Source organism: Cryptotermes secundus, unplaced genomic scaffold (genome assembly GCF_002891405.2).
Source record: "Cryptotermes secundus unplaced genomic scaffold, Csec_1.0 scaffold660, whole genome shotgun sequence".
NCBI classification, from domain to species: Eukaryota; Metazoa; Arthropoda; class Insecta; order Blattodea; family Kalotermitidae; genus Cryptotermes; species Cryptotermes secundus.
Window position 1 is genome coordinate 115,850 of NW_019734321.1, and position 23,602 is coordinate 139,451.

Consider the following 23,602-nt stretch of genomic DNA (forward strand, 5'->3'; position numbering starts at 1 on the left):
GCTTCCCCACCGTGGCGGCCCGGGTTCGATCCCAGGTCTGGTCAAGTGGGATTTGTGGTGGACAAAGTGGCGCTGGGGCAGGTTTTCTCCGAGTACTTCAGTTTACCCTGCCAATTTTCATTCCACCAATTGGTCCACAGTCATCCTCACCTATCATCTGGGGCTGGTACAATAGGCCAGAAGTGGCCGCAGTACAAGGGACTTAGTCCCACCCCACAGCAATAAAAAAATACTCTTTTGAAGGGTCATGACGTGCCCATGACACCACGTCCCAGCGGGTAGAGCCCTGCACATTCTCTGCTGTGAGAACCTCTCACTCAGCAAGAAATTTCCTGTTTTAAGACGCCAGAAGGTTCATTGTCTTGTGCGAAAGAGACTGCCGTTTGAGTCTATCTTGGGCCAGTTTAATCCAGTTCGCAACATGATACTCAATTTGAACTGCATTTTAATATCCTCCCGCCTACCAACAAAACTCACAAATATTTCCTTCGCTTCTTGTTTCTTTCCTGGACGACATGGATAAGTGAAAATTCTTGTTCCAATCGGTACTCGAACTCTGACCTCTCGGTCGTCCAGCCCGTAGCTAGTCGCTATACCGACTGCGCTATCCCGGCTCCAAGACGTAGGTTAAAAAGAAGGCATAGTTGTCCCTGTGCTTAACTAATTAAGCATTACTTCATGAAGGCGCATGGGGGAGTGAATGGTTAGATCCACATTTCATCTACCTCGGCACTCGCTGCAGGTGGTTGGTAGCTTCACACCCCGGCCGTTTTACCCGCGGGGAAAGAGCCCCCGATATCCACTGGATATGAGGTTTGGTGAACCCCAGAGCCGGTCTGGACGACGTGGAGAAGAGAAAATTCTTAACCCTACCGGGTCTTAAACCCCTACAGGTGGATGGATAATATTAAAATGGATTTTATAGAGATAGGATGGGGTGATATGGACTGGATTGATCTGGCTCAGGATAGGAGCCAGTGGCAGGCTCTTGTGAACACGGTAATGAACCTTCCGGATCTATAAAACGCTGGGAAGTTCTTGAGTAGCTGCACAACTGGTGGCTTCTGAGGAAGGGCTCAGCTCCATGCAGTTATACAAAGAAACCTGTCGGTGTTCCTTGTTATGCGGTTCCAAGTTATTGAGGAATGAAGCACCTGGTGATTATCGGTAGCGTAAACTCGAGGGTTAGCTCAGAGCAGTCAGCTGGAGGCCATGCCGTTTACTTCTACAAGTTGCACCAATTTGTGTTGTACGTATTGGAACAATGTCCTCAGTTTGTTGTCAAAGTCTTACATTTTGTGCCATTTGTATGTCCATGGGCGTCAAGTTCGCTAATCAGTCTTACATGGATATTAGAAGTACCTTCATCTAGAATATGACGCCATACAGTCTAATGAAAGTATGCCGACGTTTCGGAGGGAAGTACTGCTTCCATCCTCAGGCTCGAAGTATAAGCTCAGCCAGCAGAATGCTGTTTGCTATTCGGTAACTTGGAATACGAGTACTCATGAACCCTGAAGGTGTATTCAGTACTTTCCTCCGAAACGTCGGTGAACTTCTAACAAACTAAACAGCGTCATACCTCAGAAGATATTACTATTCTTGTACACAACTGTAAGAATTCCGAATCCAGCTTATGCCAGATTTATGCTGGTTTAGGGCTTGACTTAATCTTCGACCCTGAAAATGGAGGCGATATGTTTCTCTGAAACGTCAGCCTCTCTCAAAACTTCACTGCGCAACAACTTAGAAAGCTTTATTCCATATGTTTGTCATTATAACGTGTAATTGCGGCAGTAATTGGAGGCTGGTTAAACATGAACCTTTTTCCGTGTTTTTATAGAGAAGGTTGTAACAACGGCGAACAAAAGCAGCCAATCACAGAGAACTCGCGGGAGAAGGCGTGTACTGCCTTTGAGTACACGAACACCTGGGTCCTGTATTCGAGTTCCAGTAGTGTCATGAAAGTCCGCTCCATTCTGTTTCTGTTGTCTGTGTAAGCAGAGGTATTAATATGGATCCACTTATCTAAGCGTTCTGTGAAATATCTAAAGAGTCATTGGCTTCTGAGTAGGAATAAAAGGGGTTATAACGGCAGGGACGTGAAGCTGCCCACTCACCTCCATCTAGTGCCCAGGTCAAGAAAGGTGGAGCCATGCCTCCACTCTCGTATATTTCTTCATGGCATAGTGTTTTACTAATTAAGCACAGGCACAATTTTACCTTTTGAGGAATATACTGCCAGAGGGCTTCCTCCGCAAAGGTAAATTTGGTCCTGTGCTTAATTAAGAACTCGCGCCATAAAGATGCATGGCGGAGTGGTGGTGTAGCTCCATTACTAGGTGAAGGTGAGCGGTCAGCTTCACGCCTCGGCGGCTTTACCGCCAGGGAAAATCTACCGATACCTCTTGGAAAGGAAACTGGGTGGGCCCCAGAGCCGGTCTGAGAGCTGCGAAGTAAGGAAAAATGTCTTACACATACCTAGAATCGAACTCTGTCTCTCCAGCCCGTAACCCGTAAAAGTTGAGTTAATTAACTTCATAGACTCCTTCTTGAGAAGCCGACAGCTGCTCAATGAATCCCAGAATTTTATGTAAATCGAAACTTCATTACCGTACTCACAAAAGCCCGCCACTGGTCCCTATCCTAAGTCAGATGAATTGAGTTTACATCCCTCTTATTTCTTTAAACTCAGTTTGAATATTTTGCAACGTCTACGCCTAGGTCTTTCTACCGGTCTCTTTACCTTCAAAATTTCCTACCAAATCTCCGTTGCGAAGTCTTCTTTCCTTCAATGCGTGCTACTCCTCCTGCCCATCTCGTCCTACATGACTTGATCATTCCGACAATATTTGGGTAGAATTGTTAAATGCGAAGTTCCTCATTACGAATTTTCTCCAGCTCCTCCCTTCTGGATTTAGGTACTCAGCTGGCATCTCTCTCCCTCCAACACCGCCAGTCTGTGATTTTGATCATGAAAGACACCAAGTTTCACACCCATGCAAACCTTCATTTGAAATTACAGCTTTTTGTATATGGCAACCTTTACGTTTTCATACCATAGGCGGGAGACCAGCGGATTCTGAACTGATTGATAGCAAGCAACTCGATCTGTTAGCCTCTCTTGCAAATAGATCTATTTGAACTTTAATTGATATTCGAAGTGATCCTTGGTTATCTTTGCTTAACGATTTTCACTCGCATTTTGGTGACGAGACATTATTATACAGAGTAACCCAGAAGCCTAGAGGCCTTGCGACGAGCTGATCACTCGCCCAAGGAGTCCTACCGTATGTGTAAGATCTAGAAAAACCGAAGTGAACGGAGTTCATGGAGGTAGGCCTAGGCCCACTGGGGCTGTAGTGCCAAGGAAAAAAAAAAAACCAAAAGGCAGTTAACCTAAAATATTTCCTCATATTAATTTGAATGTTCGGCTTTATGTACTACACAGTCCGGCAACAGTGCAACAAATTGTTCCTCCTGTCTTACACTTTCACTTTCGACACAACATGTTTCGGCCCTAAATGGCCATCTTCAGGCGCCTTACTATGCTAAAACTGCTACACCGCACTAATATTGTCCATTCGTCACATATGCGACTGCACGCTTCATGGTTTAAACCATCATACTCGTGGTCTAACTGGTGTGCGCTAAAATAGCACACGCTGTAGTTCACTTAATTTAAATCAAATAAAATCTATTAAAATTTTATTTAAATTTAAATTTAAATCTGCTGATAAAATTTGTAGAACGGTATCACAGCTCTGTAAGTTGTGCCCTGAACATGGAGGGTCTGGTTTCCAACAATTTTTGTAAATTCTGTAAGTAATAAAATAATTTCTAACGTATTGTCACGTGATTGAGTGTGACTGTCGACAGGGTTTGGATTGGATATTGGATTTATTGACCACTAGTGCACACGACTCGGAACTACAAGCAATTATATACCACCATCGCTGGTTTCTACACTTTACCCAACCGCACTAAGCCTTCAAGCCCACAGCGTCTTCACTAGATATTTCCTGGTAACGGCTTCTAACAATGGCTATTCTTCTTCTTCCGTGCCCTCTGAACGTCTGCTCCCTTCACCTGAAATAGCTCCCAGGCTGGCGGCCACTTCGCATCAACCTCCTAGTCTTCTCTTCACAGCCCTACCCTCAACTGAGCAATGACTCTCACTGACTCTTTCCATCAGACTCCCGCGAAAAACTGACTCGTTAGTCAGGGTTACTTTACGACTGGCGGTTTACCACCAATCAGTTCATCTTGGCGACAAGCCCCTTGCGACTCACGACCAGTATTTTTCCCCAACTGAACACTTGCAATCATAGTCCCTATGTAACATCCCCTCTGGCGAGAGGAAGGGGCTCTCCTTTACCGTTACTTCTGGTCCTCGCCAGTGCAGTCGTTCCCAGGTTCGAGTCCCGCGGGACTCATGACCATATTTTACTGTCTCAGATTCGAGACTTCCCCACCTGGAGGACCAGGTCCCCGTATATATCCCGCAGGAATAAGGTGGCTCATATGCCCCCACTGGGTTCCCTTTTCTTCGCCTCCTGCGGTTCGTTGGGCTACAGTGGAGGTATTCGAACCCGCTTCCACGCAGGGTAATACTGACTCGTTGCCCCAATTGCCTTCCTTATAACCCCTTTGCATGGACCGAGTAGAAAACACCGTTTCCAACAGTGCCCCTATTGTTTGATGTTGTTTCAGAGCCGTTCTCTAGCAACGGCTGTTTATCTGGCTCCACAGTTCTTGCTTTCAGCAAATATGCGTCAGTAATTTAGTGTTTCATTCCGAACATTTCGCTTTCTGTGCCTTCACTTCAGTATCTGCCACCTTGCTGGGCCGTAGGACAAACGCGCACTTACTAATGTTAATTCGTAAACTCTGAAGAAGACGATGACGAAATAAGCAGTACATAAACTCGATGTTTTGAAGGGAATCCTGATACAGGTATTATACCAGCAACGCATAATTGCCTTCTCATCTCCTAATATTCCGACGTTTGCTATTAGACCAGATTTGTGTTTTAAGAACATGTCTGTCCATAGAAAGGAAACGTCCAGCGTATAGATTAATTGTCTGTTTCATCTCTATTAATGAAGGCTGCCGCACCGTACGCCGCACTAAAAAGAAGTTCTGCAGGATTCTCGCATTTGCTGAACAGAGACGAGAAAAAGCGAGATGTTGCATTTGAGGTTCTCACAGCGGCGTCTTCTGGGATGTGAGGTCGTGTATTTTGGTAGAAATGTACCGATATTTTGTAGGAATGTACTGCCTCCATCTTCAGGGTTGAGGCGCGAGCCAAGCAAGCATCAAATGTTGCAAGCAATAAGCAGAGGTTAACCTCTCCATAGAGAATAATTTTGTTGGATTTGAGGTTCCCACAGCGGTTACTATGAATAACGCTTATCTGTGGACGTAACGCCATGTAATCTGATGTAAGTCTACCGACGTTTCGGAGTATTGTATTGCAGGATAACCGCTGTATTACGACCATTTTTAGGTTGAGTAGTAGAACTATATTTATTACTTGCTTCATGTTTAGGGTTTCCTTGACTTACCTTCGAAGATGGAGGAAATAATTTCACCCGAAACGTCGGTGATCCTCTACCGTACTATACAGAGTCGGTCAGGCAACTTAAAAATGGATGTTATAAAAATATTGCTGGCCCTCGCCAGCAGAGTTATAGTTTATACCTCATAAGAAACACATCACGTCTCCGCTACAGAGCCCAACCGGCTAATGCTGTTTAGAGAAACAGTCGCTGTTTACTGTGAGAACCATATGGAGCACACAGATGCACTCTGTGGGCAGAATGCAGACTTTTAGTGTGTTCAGTCCGTACCTCACAGGAAACATTACGTCTCCGCTACAGAGCCCAACCGGCTAATGCTGTTTAGGGAAACAGTCGCTGTTTACTGTGAGAACCATATGGAGCACACAGATGCACTCTGTGGGCAGAATGCAGACTTTTAGTGTGTTCAGTCCGTACCTCACAGGAAACATTACGTCTCCGCTACAGAGCCCAACCGGCTAATGCTGTTTAGGGAAACAGTCGCTGTTTACTGTGAGAACCATACGGAGCACACAAATACACTCTGTGGGCAGAATGCAGAGTGGTACGTACGGTATCCCTTGGGCTTTAAATGGTTAGGATAGGGACCAATATTTGACTGCTGTAAACATAGCAATGAACCTACGGGTTCCCTGTATCTTTTAAGATTGACAAGATCTGGTGAAATGCACTCCTTCAACCTAACTTGCAGGGTTGAGGGCACGTCTAGGGAGGTCTTCAGAATTCATCGCCTCTGCTCGCTCCCTGACGGCGCGTGTCACTGTGAACAGGGCGGAATAGCCGTGCCCGTCTATACGTTCGTATTAATACGAACGGACCGGTTATATCTCGGGGCGGTGACCCTACAGACGGCGCGGCTGTCCTGACCCTTGATCCGAGCCTTTGTCCTACACATGCCAACATATGTACTATTTTCTCTGGCGGAATTCATCGGTCCCTGCGGCCCAAACTAACATCGACGTAACATCTTTCTCTGTTTATCGGTCCTGTCTTCTGGGATCTGATGTTGACCGACGTTTCCGAAGAGCGTAGTGCCTCAATCGAAAAATAAGGAACTATACATGCCTCCATTTTCAGGTTGGAGTACTAGGCAAGATTTACTGTTCCTGTCTTCAGAGTCGCACAATTAACCAGCAAGTAATGAACAGAAAACAACGAACAAGGGTGGTCTGTCTGGTAATTGTTTCTTGCTGGGTTGCTTGCATGGATAAGATCTGCGTTCTGCTTCTGCTATTAGCATATTTTCATGGTAACAAATGCATGCCATAACTAACTCGCCGGAGGTCAGTGCTTCTTGAGAAGCTACAAGTGCTTACCTGCTCAAGAAATTCCCAGAATTTTATGGATCCCTGAGGTTCATTACCCTATTTATGAGAGTCCGCCGCTGGCCCCTATCCTGCCAATACGCACATTTGCATTCTCATTCTTTATTATTCTGTCCTCTACTCCTAGATCTTTGTAGTGTCCTTTTTACTTCAGATTCTCCTATAGAATATTTGTATTGTAGCAAGTAACAGCTGTGCAAACAAGCGACAGTACAACAGCCGTTGCTAGGGAACAGCTCTGGGGAAACGTTTTTCCCCGGCAACTAGAGTACATGAAATAATGGAAGAGATGTTTTCTGTGCAGTCCGTGCCGATGCTGTGTAACGAGGACCAGCGATAGTTTTGAGTAGGCGACCCTCCCTCGTAGAAAAGGAGGCCCCATTTTGAAACATGTGCAGGTCTAGGAGAGAACAAAAATTTTAGTCGTGGATTTCAAGGAGACTGAAGCCAGGAATGACTGTGCTGGCAAAGACCAAAAGCAATTTAACCGACTGACCGAGTTTGAATCGGAGGTTAGCGAGTGCAGTTCTTGAGTCGTGAGAGCGTGAGGAATAATCCTTGTTAGAAGACTGTAGCCAGGCAACGACCAATGGAACCACAACAGACTGAGGAGAATTGATACGTGCTGTAGTGAACTGTAAATTGTGTGAATTAACGACAGTGCTATAGTTACTTGTAGTTGCGATCTGTAAGTTACCAACCCAAACTCCTTCTACAGTCGCTTATGACGTGACAGTATGTACTTTCCTTTTCCATGCGTGCTACTGCCGCGCCCATCCAATCGTCCTTTACTTGATGATTTTATAGCGAGGAGTACAAATTAGAAAACTCATCTTTATGCAGTATCGTCATATTGTAGTTCAGCCTCTTAAGTCCAGATATTCTCATCAGCACCCTGTTCTCAAACACCCACAGTCGGTGTTCTTCCATTTATGCTGCTGACCAAGTTTCACACCCATTCAATGCTTCAGTCACTCACTTACTCATGGACCTGAGCTTTTCTTGAGAAGCCACCAATTGTGCAGCTACTCAAGAACTTCCCAGCATTTTATGGTACCCGAAGGTTCATCACTGTGTTCACAAGAGCCCTCCACTGGTCCCTATCCTGAGCCATATTTATCCAATCCGTACCATCCCATTATAGCTCTGTAAGATCCATTTTATACTGTCCGCCCACCTACGTTCTTGGTCTTCCCAGCGGTCTCTTTCTCTCCGTCTTTCAACCAATATCCTATATGCATTCCTCTTCTCCCCCATTGTGCTACATGTCCTGCCCATCCCATCCTTCTTTACTTGATGATTCTAATATCAGGCGAGGAGTACAAATTGGAAAACTCATCTATATGCAGTATCCTCACGTTATTTCACCCCTCTTAAGACCAAATATTCTCCTCAGCACCCTGTCCCCAATGCTTCAGTGCTACAGGCAAACTTCTGCATTGTTAGAGTTTAATCTTTTCGTTTTATGATAACAGAACAGAAGTTCTGAACAGAGTCGCAGAAACAACCCCCAAATTCGCTTTACGAATTGTAATTTTAGTGTAATTCCAAAACATTTGGTATGTTTAGACATTACCGTATATGTAGCTTCTGGTATTCACACCCTCGTCAACAGGATCGAATTTCGCTATTAAAGTATCATTAACTCTATGGCAGTGCGACCTGGCGGCAACTATGGGCAACTGAAACTTGTCACCGTGTCATGAGTCGGCATTTATAGGGCTCTCACAGAATTTACACAGGGTGGGGCCGGACAAGCTGTAACTAATTTGGTAGACAGTTGACAACGCATTGGATAGCAACAGTTTCATGCTTAATTGCTTATAACACGCATCTAAAGTTGTATCGCATTATTGGTTAAACAAAACAGCTTTCCATCTCAGATCACGCCCCAATATTTGAAGTTGCACTTATTCAGTATTTCTCTCTTTTAGTGGGTCATACAAAGACAGTTTACCTTTATTTGAGACTTGTCATACATATTGTATAGTATCTGGCAACGCGCACGGCGATTTGCACAGCTATATATAGTTGTCCTAAATAATAGTCCAAAAGGAGGTAAAATATAGTTTTACTTAAAACTTCATAGACCTCTGCCCACCCTACAATCTGGAGGACTAACCCTTTTCGACTGTTCGCTCACGATAGCATCCGTGCCGTGCTCTTGTAGACGAAGTAATGAATCGTCACAGTCCGTCACGAGTGGGGAATTTCTCGAGTAGCTGGGTGACCGTCAGCTTGGTAAGATGGAGTTAGTCCTCTATACCAGTGTTTCTCAACCGCCGGGCCACTAAAAAAGAATTACCTGTCCGCGGTCTGACAAAAGTTGAGAACAACTGCTCTATTCTGTTCTTCACGTAGGGATCCAGTGAGCTTCAGTGTAGGAAGGACAAGGCTGAGAATCACCAGAGGATCAAGAAGATGTTTTCGGCTTCTACAGTACACGCGGGCGCTTCTGGGTAATTGCCTCGCTTTCTCCGTGCTGGCAAATAGTACAATGTACCGCGCCCCATCATCAGCACCAGTAACGGAGTGGGGGGGGGGGTAGTAGTGGCAATTGGTGGGCGTGGGAAAAGACACATGGAGCGAATATAGCTGCTAGGCGGATGGGTGAAGAAGAATCAGTATTCATTCTTTCCCTGACCCAAGTATAGTTATTTTATCCACGAAAATATTAGCTTTAATTTAGCTTCAGTCCAGAACATTTTGTCTTCTCGTCTGCTATCTAAAAACATAATAATTAGAATACTCAAAACTACAATTTTGCCTGTGGTTCTGTATGGGTGTGAAACTTGGTCTCTGACATTAAGGGAGGAACATAGACTGAGGGTGTTTGAGAACAGAGTGTTGAGGAGAATATTTGGACCGAAGAGAGATGAAGGGACAGGAGGTTGGAGAAAATTACATAATGAGGAGCTTCATAACTTGTACTCTTCGCCAAGTATAATTAGAGTGATCAAGTCAAGGAGGATGAGATGGGGAGGGCATGTAGCATGAATGGGGGAGAAGAGGAATGAATATAGGATATTGGTGGGAACGCCAGAAGGAAAGAGACCACTGGGAAGACCAAGTGTAGGTTGGAAGACAATATTAAGATGGACCTTAGAGAGATAGGATGGGATGGTATAGATTTGATTGATCTGGCTCAGGATAGTGACCAGTGGAGGCCTCTTGTGAACACGGTAATGAACCTTCGGGTTCCATAAAATGCTGGGAAATTCTTAAGTAGCTGCAGACTTGGCGGCTCCTCCAGAAGGGCTCAGCTCCATGAGTGAGTAAGTAAGTAAGTCTCAACCTCTGCATATCAGAGTTTGAAGTCATAATTTATACCTGCAAATTCCTGTTAAATACTGTTTCGATGAGCTAAAATCGTTAGAAATTCTATATGAGTATAAAATTTACACATAAGATATCCTCCTCGCTAACATTTACAGTGGTTTAGATTTCGAGGGTAAGTTTTGCATTGGAATGGCCTTCCTTTGTAATAGCGCTCCTGGTTTCGTTCTCTGAGAGCCCGCCAGGAACGCTGCAATTGATTGACTATACAGGCGCCTTGAGCTTGATTACGCATGCGTAGAGGCAATTTTAGTGCTGCTTGTTGTGTTAAGTACACGTATGTTGTAATTATTAAGTGTGTACTACTGTGGGTTCTGAGTGCGGATAAGTGATAATTACACACCGCGGTGCGGATGCCTTTCAATTATACAATCTGGCAATTTACTGCATACTTAATCCAAGTACTAAGTCATACTTTCAGTGCGAGAATGAATCAACTCCAAATTGTGATTATAATACATTTTTATTGAGTTTCAGCATAACTGTAGTTCAGAATTGAGTAGGCTACTTCGCCATCCACAATATTTATAATGAATTCATTTCGGTTTTCTGGATTGTAACACCGTTAGTTTGAAGAAAGCTAAATGTTTCGGAGGAATATCTCACTGCCATCTTCAGGGTCGAATTGTAGGCCAAGCAAGAAACGAGCAGAAGCATATGGCAGTCCAAGATATATATATATATATATATGTCTATTGTGTAGCTGTGTGCATCCTGGCAATTCAGCCATTATGACGGAGGCAGTAAGTATCTCCGAAACATCGGTAACACTACTCAGATCAGAATCAATATCAAGAGTGGGCCATCATGAAAGCCAACAGTTATCTTTCTCTATTATCATATTGTGGCGCATAGACCCGTTGCTAGGCAAAGACCTCTAACAGGGAGACAACAGCCGTTGCTATGCAAGGCACGGTAAACACGCCTCTACAACAAGAGATTTACTGTTGGGAACGGCGTTTTCTACTCTGTCCGTGCAAAGGGGGTATCTTGAAGACACCGTTCAAGTAACTAAGCTGCCGTTGTAGCATAAGATATGTAAAAGAGCCATGATCTGCTCTGTAAAGTCTGTACTGACAGAGGGACTTGTGTTTCCGTAACACGCTATATGTGAGAAATGTACACTTGACGAAAGGCCAAGCGTATTCATAAGAGACAACCCCATCTTCTCGTCAGAGAGGTTGTTGCATAAGGACTATTATCGCAAGAGTTCAGCTGAAAGAAATCTCTGGTCGAGGGTCTCAAGGGGCCTGACGCCAAGATGGAAGCTGAAGAATCTCCACCGTTAAAGCCGTTGCCAGGGAACGGCTGGTGAAGACACAGCAGTTGAATGTTGAGGTTAACGATAGCGCTGTAATTACCCGTAGTTCCAAGTGGTGTGTATAAGGGATCAGTAAATGCAGTAAATCCTGACAGCATTATCAGACGCTACATAATTTGAGTTAATCAAAACGTGTTTAAGTAAACCACAAATGAATGTGGCTGCAAATATGTAAGAGCCCCCGGTAAATGCAATTAGCAGGACAATACAAAGAATAAGGAGCGAAGTGACGGAAGCAGAACCCCTACAGGCAAACTTTCGAAGTTGAGGTGGTGAGAGGCAACAGGCGCAAGTCTCCACATGTATTCATGAGAATTATAGCGCATGCTCTCCGTTATTTGGGCTCCATTTGAAAGAAAAAAAATTATTTAATTTTCTCTAAACCTGCAAGACTGAAAAAAATTAAGAAAAAGTTAAAGCTATCCCTGTTACAGGCCGTGGAGGCCCATAGGGTTTTGAGACGTCGAGGCTCAAATTTGTCGAAACAATCGGCTCACATGTGGCGATGAGGTTGTCAGCCTTACGCGCCGGCCGCACCAGGAAGATTCCTGGTACTCATTTCTGTTCGAGGCTGAATCGATCCAAGGCCATAGCGTGGCTGGAAGGATTAGGTCAATGGAAAAATCCAATGACCTCATCGGGAATCGAACCCGCGACCTTCCGTCTTGTAGCGTAGTGCAGCAACCACATAAGCTGTCGTGTGTCTCTCAAGTGCACATAAAATGTTGTTTTGTATTTAACTGCACATCCTGTACCAAACATTTTCCGCTACAATATTTATTCTGTAAGTTTCATGCTTTTAGGTTTTCGTGTAAAGCATTCGGATGAGCCGCGCCATAGCTCAAGCGGTTAGTGGCTGACTTCCCACCGCGGTGGCCCGGGTTCGATCCCGGGTCTGGTCAAGTGGGATTTGTGGTGGACAAAGTGGCGCTGTGGTAGGTTTTCTCCGAGTACTTCGTTTTTCCCTGCCAATCTTCATTCCACCAATTTCTCCACAATCACCCTCACCTATCATCTGGGGGTGGTACAATAGGCCAGAAGTTGCCGCAGTACAAGGCACTTAGTTCCACCCCAGTAGCAATAAAAAAAAAAGCGTTCGGATATGTGTAACCATACGACGAGCGGAATTGCGTGGCGGCAACGCTCTAGACTCGTATTGGGGGGGGGGGGCTCAGTTCGAATCTCGGCCGGGACACCACTTGTCCTGACTGAGATTTTATATGATTTTACTAAGTCACTTGGGGCAAATTTCGGGGTAGCACCTCGATTAGCCATTCAAAGACTGAATTCCTTCAAAGTAATATACATATAAATCCAGTCCGTACCTCACAGGAAACACATTACGTCTCCGCTACAAAGCCCAACCGGTTAATGCTGTTTAGGGAAACAGTCGCTGTTTACCGTGAGAACCATACGGAACACACAGCTACACTCTGTGGGCAGAATGCAGAGTTTTAGTGTGTTCAGCCCGTACCTCACAGGAAACACATTACGTCTCCACTACAGAGCCCAACCGGTTAATGCTGTTTAGGGAAACAGTCGCTGTTCACTGTGAGAACCGTACGGAGCACACAGATACACTCTGTGTGCAGAATGTTTTATTATTTTAAACAGGTGGTAAATATAGTAAGTACTGGGGTAAAAAATGTTAAGCCAATATCTCTTCCTTCCATTGCAATTCAGTATGCAGCCTACCATTCAAGTCTCTAGCATGCGTCGTGTACTAGCTCTCCTCTTCTTCGCAGACATTTACCAGTCTTGGAATATATGAACAGTTTATTTTTGTAAAATTCTCTCACAAGAAATTGAATACAAATCTTCTCAGAAGTTCACATGTTTCAAGCGTGCAGACACTCGGGTGTTAAGAGTGATTTAATAGTGTTGCCAACATGCCTAATCTTTATGTTAAGTTCTCTTTTAATTTACGACGAAAACTTAGTCTTTTAAAGCCTCAGTATACATTAAGTCGTGTGGATCATGTATTTACCCATTAACAAGTTAGTGGATTAGCTTCGACTTGTAATGTGATGCTTGACGCATGCGTACTAGTATCTGATGAGCTACTTTGTCGCTGTAAGTCGATTACTGTCATTGGTTGGCAGCTTAATTAACAATTTGTCAACACACCGCCACAGCGTGTCAAAAAATGCACGCTACAACTAACACCTGTCATGTCTCACAGTAGCTACTTGTTAGCGGCTCCAGTCTGCGCCATGTGCTTTGGAGTAAATGTAAAGTTGTCCCTGTGCTTAACCAATTAAGCACTATGCCATGAAGGCGTATGGGGAGTGGATGTATAGTTCCACATAGTCTTAACCTCGGCACTAGTTAGAGGTGAGTGGTCATCTTTAACCCCGGGGGAATGTCCCCCTGTACCCATGGAACAGGGGGTTGTGTGGGTCCCAGGACCAGTCTGGACACTGTGGTGTGCAGTAAAATATTTTGTCTCTTCCTTGAATTGATCCCAGGCCGTCTGTATCGCAGTTCGTTGTTACACCGACTGAGCGGTCCCAGCTATTAGTAGATGGAATAATCTGTTGTGTTTTTATAAATAGAGTGAAACAGACTACAGGGTTCAGTCGATAATACTGGCGGAAAAGCCGTGCGCAACCAATTTTGACGCTAAAAAAATATGATTTCTCGCAAATAAACCGAAGGAGAGAGATAATTTTAGAGGATAGTAGGTAATACCAAGTCGACAGGACAGCCTGATACGTCATTGCCCTGCATAAAATTTGTCCATGTCCTAAGCAGTTCTCACTGGCCTGTTTGTTAAAATAACTAATTTCGTAATTCTGCAGACAAGGGCAGCGGAAAAGCGGTTTTCTGATGAACTGTGTGTTTCATAATTTGAAAGATAATTTGATGTCCTTCAGAGCAAAGAACTTAACTGTGATGAATTAAAATCAGAGAGCGAGAGAGACATAAGAGAAACTTGGGAGGAGGAGAGTTTAGTGAGAAACATTATATTTAAGGGGGGAAGTACAGAAATTTTTCGGGTTTGAAGGTTCCCGGGCAGTACCCTCTCGTCCTTCTGACAGAGGTACGTTTGAGGGAAGGGAAAGCTTTAGGAAGAGAAAAAGGCAAAGTGCTCGGAAGTGCACTTTGTTGTGAGCGGAAGAGAGAAGTTGTGCAATGGGAGTTACTCTGTATGATTAGAATTCATTTTGGTACTCTGATATGCAGATCCGTTGCCAGGGAACAGCTCTGTGGACACGTTTTTTCTCCGGCAACGAGAGAACGCGCAATAATGTAAGAGGCGTTTTCTGTGCGGTTCGTGCTGGGGGCTATACAACGAGGACAAGTAGTGTGGCTGGAAGGATTAGATCAATTGAAAAATCCAAAGACGTAATCGGTAATCGAACCCACGAACTTCCGGCTTGTAGTATATGGTCAGTTGAAATTCACGGTGGAAACATGTTCTTCCGGAACTTTGTGCTGACTTACATCCCAGAAGACAGAGCTCTTTAGGTCATAAAGATTTCGGATTCTGTGAAACAAGCAAGACATGTATCACCGTACTGAATCTTCATTCGCAGATGAATTTCGATAGATTTTGCCTCTTGTCTGCTCAAAAAACGGATGGCAGAACCCTGCTCCTCTTTTGCGCATGTCTCTAGTGGGGCGGCCATGACGTCATGGGACTCGTCTACAACATGCTGCCACCTGGTAACGATACTGTCAACTTACAGGACAATGGCACCGTGTTTAGAATTTCTATCGCAATTTTAAAATTTTCATTTTACTCGCCCTTGTAAACATGGAATCTGGATTACGACGGAGAAATATGGCCAGAAGTAGCGGGGCAGTGGCTGAAGCTACATGTGGGGGACAGAGGAAGGCTTATGCAGCGTAACAAAAGCCACTGACTAACTCTTTACAATCCGTAAATTTTTTTTATGTTAGTGGGATGTGACTAAGTCCCTTGTACTGCGGCCACTTCTGGCCTATTGTGCCAGCCCCAGACGATAGGTGAGGGTGATTGTGGAGCAATTGGTGGAATAAAGATTGGCAGGGGAAACCGAAGTACTCGGAGAAAACCTGCCCCAGCGCCACTTTGTCCACCACAATATTAAAATGGATCTTAGAGGGATAGGATGGGATGGTATGGATTTGATTGAACTGGCTCAGGATAGTGATCAGTGGAGGGCTCTTTTGAACACGGTAATGAACTTCCAGGTTCCATGAAATGCTGGGAAATTCTTGAGTAGCTGCAGAATTGGCGGCTCCTCAAGAAAGGCTCAGCTCCATGAGTAAATAAATAAGATAGTGTATTCGAGCAACCCACTGCGCATTCTGCAGATAAGGACCAGGTGAGAAAACTCGGACTGTACATACAGACATATTTTTTCTGTTTATCAGCGACCAGTTGTGGAGATTAATGGCAGGTTCAGTGGTTTAGAGTTAGCAAGCTGTAGGTCCCCTTCAGTTGACACACAATACGGGCACAAGAAACAAACCGGCTTGCGGCTTTATTACCTCAGCCACGCATGTAGGTATGCTGACGGCTGCCTGGTCACATGCAGGTGGTCCGCAGGCCATGGACAAATGACACAAACAGTCTTCACTTCAGGTAAAAATTGAAACGAAAGGAGATTTTAAAATATCGGCCAGAGTGGCTGGAGACATCTTTTGCCTTTCAAAACCTAGTGGTCTGTGGTACCCAGAAAGAAAATGAGTACTAGGAACACAGACATAGGTGGGAGGATAATATTAAAATGGATTTTATATAAATAAGATTGAGTGATACGGGCTGTTTTTTTCTGACTCAGGATAGGGACCGGTGGAGGGCTCTTTTGAACACTGAAAAGAACCTCCAGGTTTGACAAAATGTTGTGAAATTATTGAATAGCTGAGTGACTGCCTTCTCAAGAAGGGTTCAGCTCCATGCAGTTAGTTAATGCAAATATTATAGGAACCGGGGTAGCTTAGTCGGTATAGCGACTTGCTACGGGATGGAAGACCGAGGAGTCGGAGTTCGAGTCCCGGAAGGGTCAAGAATTTTCTCTTCTCCACGTCGTCCAGACTGGCCCTGGGGTCCACCAAACCTCCTGTCCAATGGGTACTGGGGCTCTTTCACCGGAGGTAAAACGGTCGGGGCGTGAAGCTGACCACTCACCTCCAGCCGAGGTCAAGAAAATGCGGATATATACATCCACTCTCCCATACGTCTTCACGGCGTAGTGCTTGATTAGTTAAGCACAGGGACAACTTTACCTTTTATTATACGCGTATTTTTGGATATTACCCATCGTCCTGTTTTTATCTAAAACGCCGTTTTATTTTTATTTAAAACAACGTTTCGGAGACTGGATTCTGTCTCCGTTTTCAGGCAAACCCTACTCAGCTGTACCCAATCGTCAGAGCTAGTCCCTATCCGGAAATAGTTTGGGTAAAGAGGGATGTAGGAACTAGCTAAGAAACTACGTAACTAATTCCGTGGAGCCATTCTTGAGAAATAAACAGTCGCTCAACCACTCTCAAGAAATTCCCAACATTTTACGGAACCGAATGTTCATTACCGGGTTTACAAGAGCTCTCCACTGGCAAATAAGGTAAACAAATTCAGTCCCAAACCACCCTCTTTCTCTAAGATCCCTTTTAATATTATCACCCCATAACAAGCTATATATTTATGGCAAGGAGTTGTTAATCACACGTCCAACTACCACGCTAAAGACGCACCCTTTGTCGGCTCTCCGAGGTTGCTTATTCAGTATATTCGCAGTTACCCTCTATATCTGGAGGACGTTTCCTCCATCCGCAACCTGAGGACGCGCCTCGCTGTTGTGACAAGGGACCCACCTAACCTGGGTTACTTCAATTAGTAATTTGTAATAATATATACAGATATTTGAATCTGTCACTTGATATGCAGGAGATATTTGTTGTAGTAGACTTAATCCATTTCGAAATAATATTAACTATGTACCATACAGTAAACCCTAGGTAATCCGGTTACATTTACTCCAGATGTAGGACAATCCTGATCAAAAAATGAAAAATGCTGTTCACAGTTTAGTACATGCTTTAAAAATGTCATTTAGGAAGGCAGATGAGTCATTTGTCTGTTGAGACAAAACTTGACAGTTTCTTGAACTCTGCATTATTACGTTAAAAAAATAAGTACAGTTTCTAAGTCTTCTATCGATGAATAAATTTATTGTATTTTTATAGTTTTTAAATTAAGGCCATACAATTATATTTTGTTATTTATTTTTACCAGAATTATTTATATCATTAAATTTTCCATTTATTTGTTCTAATTTATTTTTGTCTTCAGATCTACAGTTTGCTTTGCTAATCCGAATTATCGCTTAATCCGGCTGACCTCTCCCTCCCAGTTATCCCGGATTAGCGAGGGTTTACTCTACAGTTGAAACAATTCAGGCGGTTACTACGGCAACGTGCAAAGTCTGACAATTGTAAATGTGTGGTACTTACGTTGCGAAGGGTTCTGGGTCCAGCTCATAGAACGTCTGAATCGGATCTCTCTTAATAAGTTTCGACAATTGAATTTCATCAACAATGACAATCCCTTCTTGCACATTTCTTTGTTTCCACTGTACGACTTGTTGCTGTTGTTTTGTCTTCTTGCTATTGCGCATACCTTTTGCGCATCCGGAACCACTACTATTGGCGCCAGTTCTGGCTCCTGTACCGCGCATCTTGCTTCCGCTAGCTGCAGATCCTGTTGAAAGAGGACATATAATGAGCTTTTTGTTGTTTGAGACTCTGTGATTGTAGCGCTAGGTTGTCACTGGCTTGTCAGAGAGTCTCGTACGTCAGTCACTCATTCCCTGTTTCTCTTCGGCTCTGAAGGAACTGGTTGAATGCTGATTCTGACAGTTTCGTGGAGAGATGCCACCTAAATCAGGCAACAAAAGGAAGGAAAACAGCCTCGTAAGCTATGCTGCAGACATTTTTGTTTTATTCAGTGGCAGGTTTGAAGTTCTACTAGTACCATTCAAGGTTACAGATGCCGTGGAAAAGAAGATTGACCTTTTCCATACTCAAGTACGAGTACTCTCTTACGGGATGTGATGTCCTGTACGTTTGTAAACTGGTGCGAAACGAAAGGATGGCAGAAGACATGTCTTGATGCAACCGTGGAAACTGAAATCTGATAATTCTTTAGAGCATGAAAGATGGAGACAGAAGAGAATGAAAGTGGGGAGGTAGAGAGAGACACCACATCTGAGGAGGGGGAAAGAAATTTTATCTCCGGTTTTGAAGGTTCACAGGTACTGCCCGCTTGTCCTTCGGGTATAGGTAATGTTATGATGTTGGTGAAATTTGATGCAATATTTGGAGGGCTACAGTAGAGCGAAATATTAAATTGCAGCATCTTGTTGCACTACATCAATCTGGCTTTGTGTTTTACTTTTATGCCGTCTATATGCAACGTCGGTTACTACTCACTTCATGTTTCGGCCCTCCAGGCTATCTTCAGGTGTACAGGCTGTTGTGATGGAGGAACTTGATGCTCACTGTAATGCTGTTATGCTTTCTTATCTAATGGCCTCCGAATACTTCTGGGTATGTGGAATCCTGTTGCATAACTACTGTTATATCTAAAACTGTTATGTACTACACAGTCCGGCAACAGTGCAACAAATTGTTCCTTATTATTTACACTTTCACTTTCGACACATGTTTCGGCCCTAAATGGCCATCTTCAGGTGTCTTACCATACAGGATTGCAAAGAGTAGTCACACTAAAGGCAAGACACAAGCGAAGACAACAACATACGCTACTAGAGGGAACAACGCAGAAGCAAGGGACAAAATTACAGATTGCAAACGTAACACAACAACGGGCTTACGAATAGAAAAACAGGCTGCCGCAATAGAACATCTGAAGTAAAGGATACAGATCAAAACCAGTGGACGTCGCCCCTTGTGACGTTTAATAAGAATTCTACAAATTTTAATATAAAATCTTAATAGATTTTATTTGATTTAAATTAAGTGAACTACAGCGTGTGCTATTTTAGCGCACACCGTTAGACCACGAGTATGATGGTTTAAACCATGAAGCGTACAGTCCCATATGTGACGAATGGACAATATTAGTGCAGTGTAGCAGTTTCAGCATAGTAAGACGCCTGAAGATGGCCATTTAGGGCCGAAACATGTTGTGTCGAAAGTGAAAGTGTAAGACAGGAGGAACAATTTGTTGCATTGTTGCCGGACTGTGTAGTACAATGAACTGGTTATGTGGGTTAATACCTATATAAAAACAGATGGTTAACCCACATAACCAGAAGTAATCCGAGGCAATTACATAAGAAAGCATAACAACATTACAGTGAGCAGCAGGTTCCTTCATCACAACAGCCTGTACACCTGAAGATGGCCGGTTAGGCCGAAACATGAAGTGTCAATAAAGAAAAACGACGAATGAACAGTAACCAACGTTGCACATAGACGGCATAAAAATGAAAGCAAAACATACGCTGAGATTAGGGCGAAATTCTGACGTTACCAACGAGAGGGCTGCATGCGAGGCTTGCAGTGAAAAGTGGCGTTTGGGTACCAACCCAGAATCTGCTTTAGGACCGAGGAAAACCACGGAAAACCTTGGTCGAGTTGGCCGGTTGCACGACCTTCCGGATGCAAACTGTCAGGCATTAAATGCGCGAACCCTAGCATCAGTCCCTGTCTGGCTGTTGCTTTATTTATTTATTTATTTATTTATTTATTTTTACAGATCCTTCTTTTTATGTGAATATTTGGGACGAGCACCAAACAGTTCTGTATAGCAGATGGAGAAGAGAATACATGACTATATGCAAATACATGGATACGAACATACATATATTTATATTTGTGATTATTAGAATATTGGCGAACTTATATATCTATTGTGATGGGGAGACAGAATGTTAATGTAAGGTAAGGTAAACTTGTCCCTCTGCTTAACTAATTAAGCACTACGTCTTGAAGACGTATGGTGGAGTGGACATATAGATCCGCATTTTATTGACCTCGGCACTAATTGGAGGTGATTGGTCAGCTTCACGCCCTTGCAGCCTTACACCAGAGTAAAGATCCCCCTGTACTCATTGGATAGGAGGCTGGGTGGGCCCCAGAGTCGGTCCAGACGACATGGAGAAGAGAACTTCTTGGCCCTACCGTAGCCAGTAGCCAGTCGCTATACTGACTACGCTATCCCGGCTTCTTGAAATTCTTGTAAGTAATATAAAACTTCAGTTCGTACCTCACAGGAAACACATGACGTCTTGGCCACAAAGACCAATCTGTTACTGTTTTTTGTAGATCCCAAAGGGTTCTGACGGTGGTGTGTAACATTCGGGAGTACTGGGTTTTTGCGCTTTGTCCATCGTCCGGTATTCTTTAGAACAAAACATTTCGGAAATTAGATCTGCTTCCGCCCTCAGTTGAGGGTGTAGGATATACCTACTGTGTTGGTTCTGTTACAAACAGATAACCCCAGTCACTGAACTCCCAAATCCTTATCCAAAATTGTGTATTTTTAATTACATGAATACACTTCAATTTCTTGATTTTGATGTTGTTCACATTATGCAGGGGCACACGGCGGTGTAGCTGACTGAGGCACTACGTTACAAGCCGCAGGGGGCACACGGCGGTGTAGCTGACTGTGGCACTACGTTACAAGCCGCAGGGGCACGTGGCGGTGTAGTTCACTGAGGCACTACGTTACAAGCCGCAGGGGGCACGCGGCGGTGTAGCTGACTGAGGCACTACGTTACAAGCCGCAGGGGGCACACGGCGGTGTAGTTGACTGAGGCACTACGTTACAAGCCGGAAGATCGCGGTTTCCATTCCCGAGGAGGTTGTTGGATTTTTCAATTGGCCTAATTCTTCCCGCCGCACTATGGCTTTGGGATCGACTCAGCTTCTAACAGAAATGAGTACCAGGAAGCTTCCTGTGGATAAAGAGCTGCCTGTGCGTAAAGCTGACAAACTCACCGCCATCTATGAGCCGATTGTCTAGAGAATGTGGGAGCCTCGACGTCTCACAACCCTATGGGCCTCCACCAAATTTATTACTGCTATCTATACACTGTGATACTGGCAAGGAAAGTAATCGTTTTCCGGAGGAAGAAGAGGCGTTTATGCTTATGTTTTCGAAGAGCGTCATGTGAGTGGTTGGAAAGGTAAAGGATGAGCCACACGCACTCACGCACGCGCACACACACACTGACGTGCAGTGGCAGAGAGTCGAGATGACTTTCGTAACATTCACTTCGTTGTAAAAATGCAAACCTGATCATTGGACACAAGAGCCTGTTTAGGATTTGGAATTCTCACAGCCGTAGATATGGAAAGTCATATTTTCTGGGATATATCGACGTCTAACAAGTTGTAAGTTAACGGACATTTCGGAAGAAAATATCGCCTCTATCTTCAGGGTCAAAATATAAGCCAAGAAAGAAGCCAGTATTAAGCAGCTAGCAATAAGGGCTTTTCCCTCCGGAACGTCGTTTGACTTACAACGCATTACACGATGTTATATCCCAGAAGATAGAAATCTTCAAGAGATTATTTGTTGAAAGAATTTCAGGATTTTATATTATTATATAAATCTTAAGATTCTCTTTTAGTTAGTAAATTTTGAGTTTTGATGGGTTTTTTTTTGTAAATATATCCGCCTATCGGTTTTACAGTCACGTTGTCACTCTCGCTATATTTGGAAAAGAGTGGGAACTACTGCCATAAAATTTCTTGTTACACAATTCTTACTTCTTACTTACTTCACTTCTCTCATGTCCGAGTAATTCCTTCAACAGTTCATTCTGTAGTTCTCAAGATTTGTTTCAGTGTTTGTATAATCCTTTAATTTTTAGTTGGCTATTTCACGATCCAGTATCGAGACTACATATAATCAGTATTAGGATAATTAATTGAATTGTAGTGATTGGTAGAGTGAGAGTTGGTAAGGAGAAGGAGAATTACTCGGAGAGAACCCCTCTCCACTGCCACTTTATCCACCACATATCTCACTCGACCTGACCTAGGATCGAACCTGGACGGCCGCAGTTAGAATTCGGCTACTAGCATAGCCATTTAAAGCAAATTTGTAAGTACACGTGTTTATGCTAACGGCTATACCTTTTAAATTCTGCCCACAGAGTGTACTTGTGTGTTCCGTATGGTTCTCACAGTAAACAGCGACTGTTTCCCTAAACAGCATTAACAGGTTGGGCTTTGTAGCGGAGACGTAATGTTTCCTGTGAGGTACGGACTGAATACTTAAATATGAATCAGATGTGCTTACAGTTCAGATCTTTAAGCAGATGCTGGAATGGTTTCCAAGTTCTAAATTGCTACTGCGTCCTAATTTAAGTTAATAAAAATTAAGTTCCCTGACTGTCAAAGCCCCTAAATTATTTTGTTTTCCAAATTATACACCGATACTAATTCACAAGGATTAGTGGGCGAAGCGTGGAAACCTTCTAACAAAATAATTCTCTGTCTCCCTCATCACAATAAAATGTTTCACGCTTTTTTCATTTTCAACTTTATCTACTTTATTATTATACGTTCTACCTCTCTCTCTCTTGCCAGAACTTCTTGTAATTTATTTTATTCTGCAGAAATATAGAATTAATAATCTTACATGTAACAATGCTATCACTTGCCTGTGTTACTTTGGCGGTGATACACTGAAGATATCTGCACACGCGAGGCACACGGGCGGTCGCTGGACCTCTACTGATGCTGTAGTCCCACCGCTCTGATCAGATCTCCTTGTCGTGCCCCCCCCCTCCCCCATCCACCAACAGCATGTTGCGTGTAGGTTGAGCATACCCGTCTCTATAGACTTGTGTCACACCACAGCACGCACTGTCCGAGGCATATTAACTCTTTAAATTACAGTGGTAACTATATATACCAGCTTCTTTAAAGTTTAGAATTCAGCATTTTGCCCACAGAGTGTATTTGTGTGTTCCGTACGGTTCTCACAATAAACAGCGACTGTTTCCCTAAACAGCGTTAACCGGTAGGGCTTTGTAGCGGAGACGTGATGTGTTTCCTGTGAGGTA

General features: G+C 43.8%; 1 protein-coding gene across 1 annotated transcript in view; it reads right to left on the reverse strand.

The window, feature by feature from the left end:
* LOC111868621 (serine/threonine-protein kinase DDB_G0283821) overlaps window positions 1-23,281 on the reverse strand; it is an 88,646-nt gene extending 65,365 nt beyond the window's left edge. The window contains exons 1-2 of the mRNA XM_023859443.2: window positions 23,198-23,281; window positions 18,009-18,255 (exon numbers count right to left, since the gene is read on the reverse strand). Of these exons, the coding sequence (XP_023715211.1) occupies window positions 18,009-18,232 (224 nt within the window). The 5' untranslated portion in view covers window positions 18,233-18,255; window positions 23,198-23,281. The remainder of the gene's footprint in view (window positions 1-18,008; window positions 18,256-23,197) is intronic.
* Window positions 23,282-23,602: the final 321 nt, after the last annotated feature.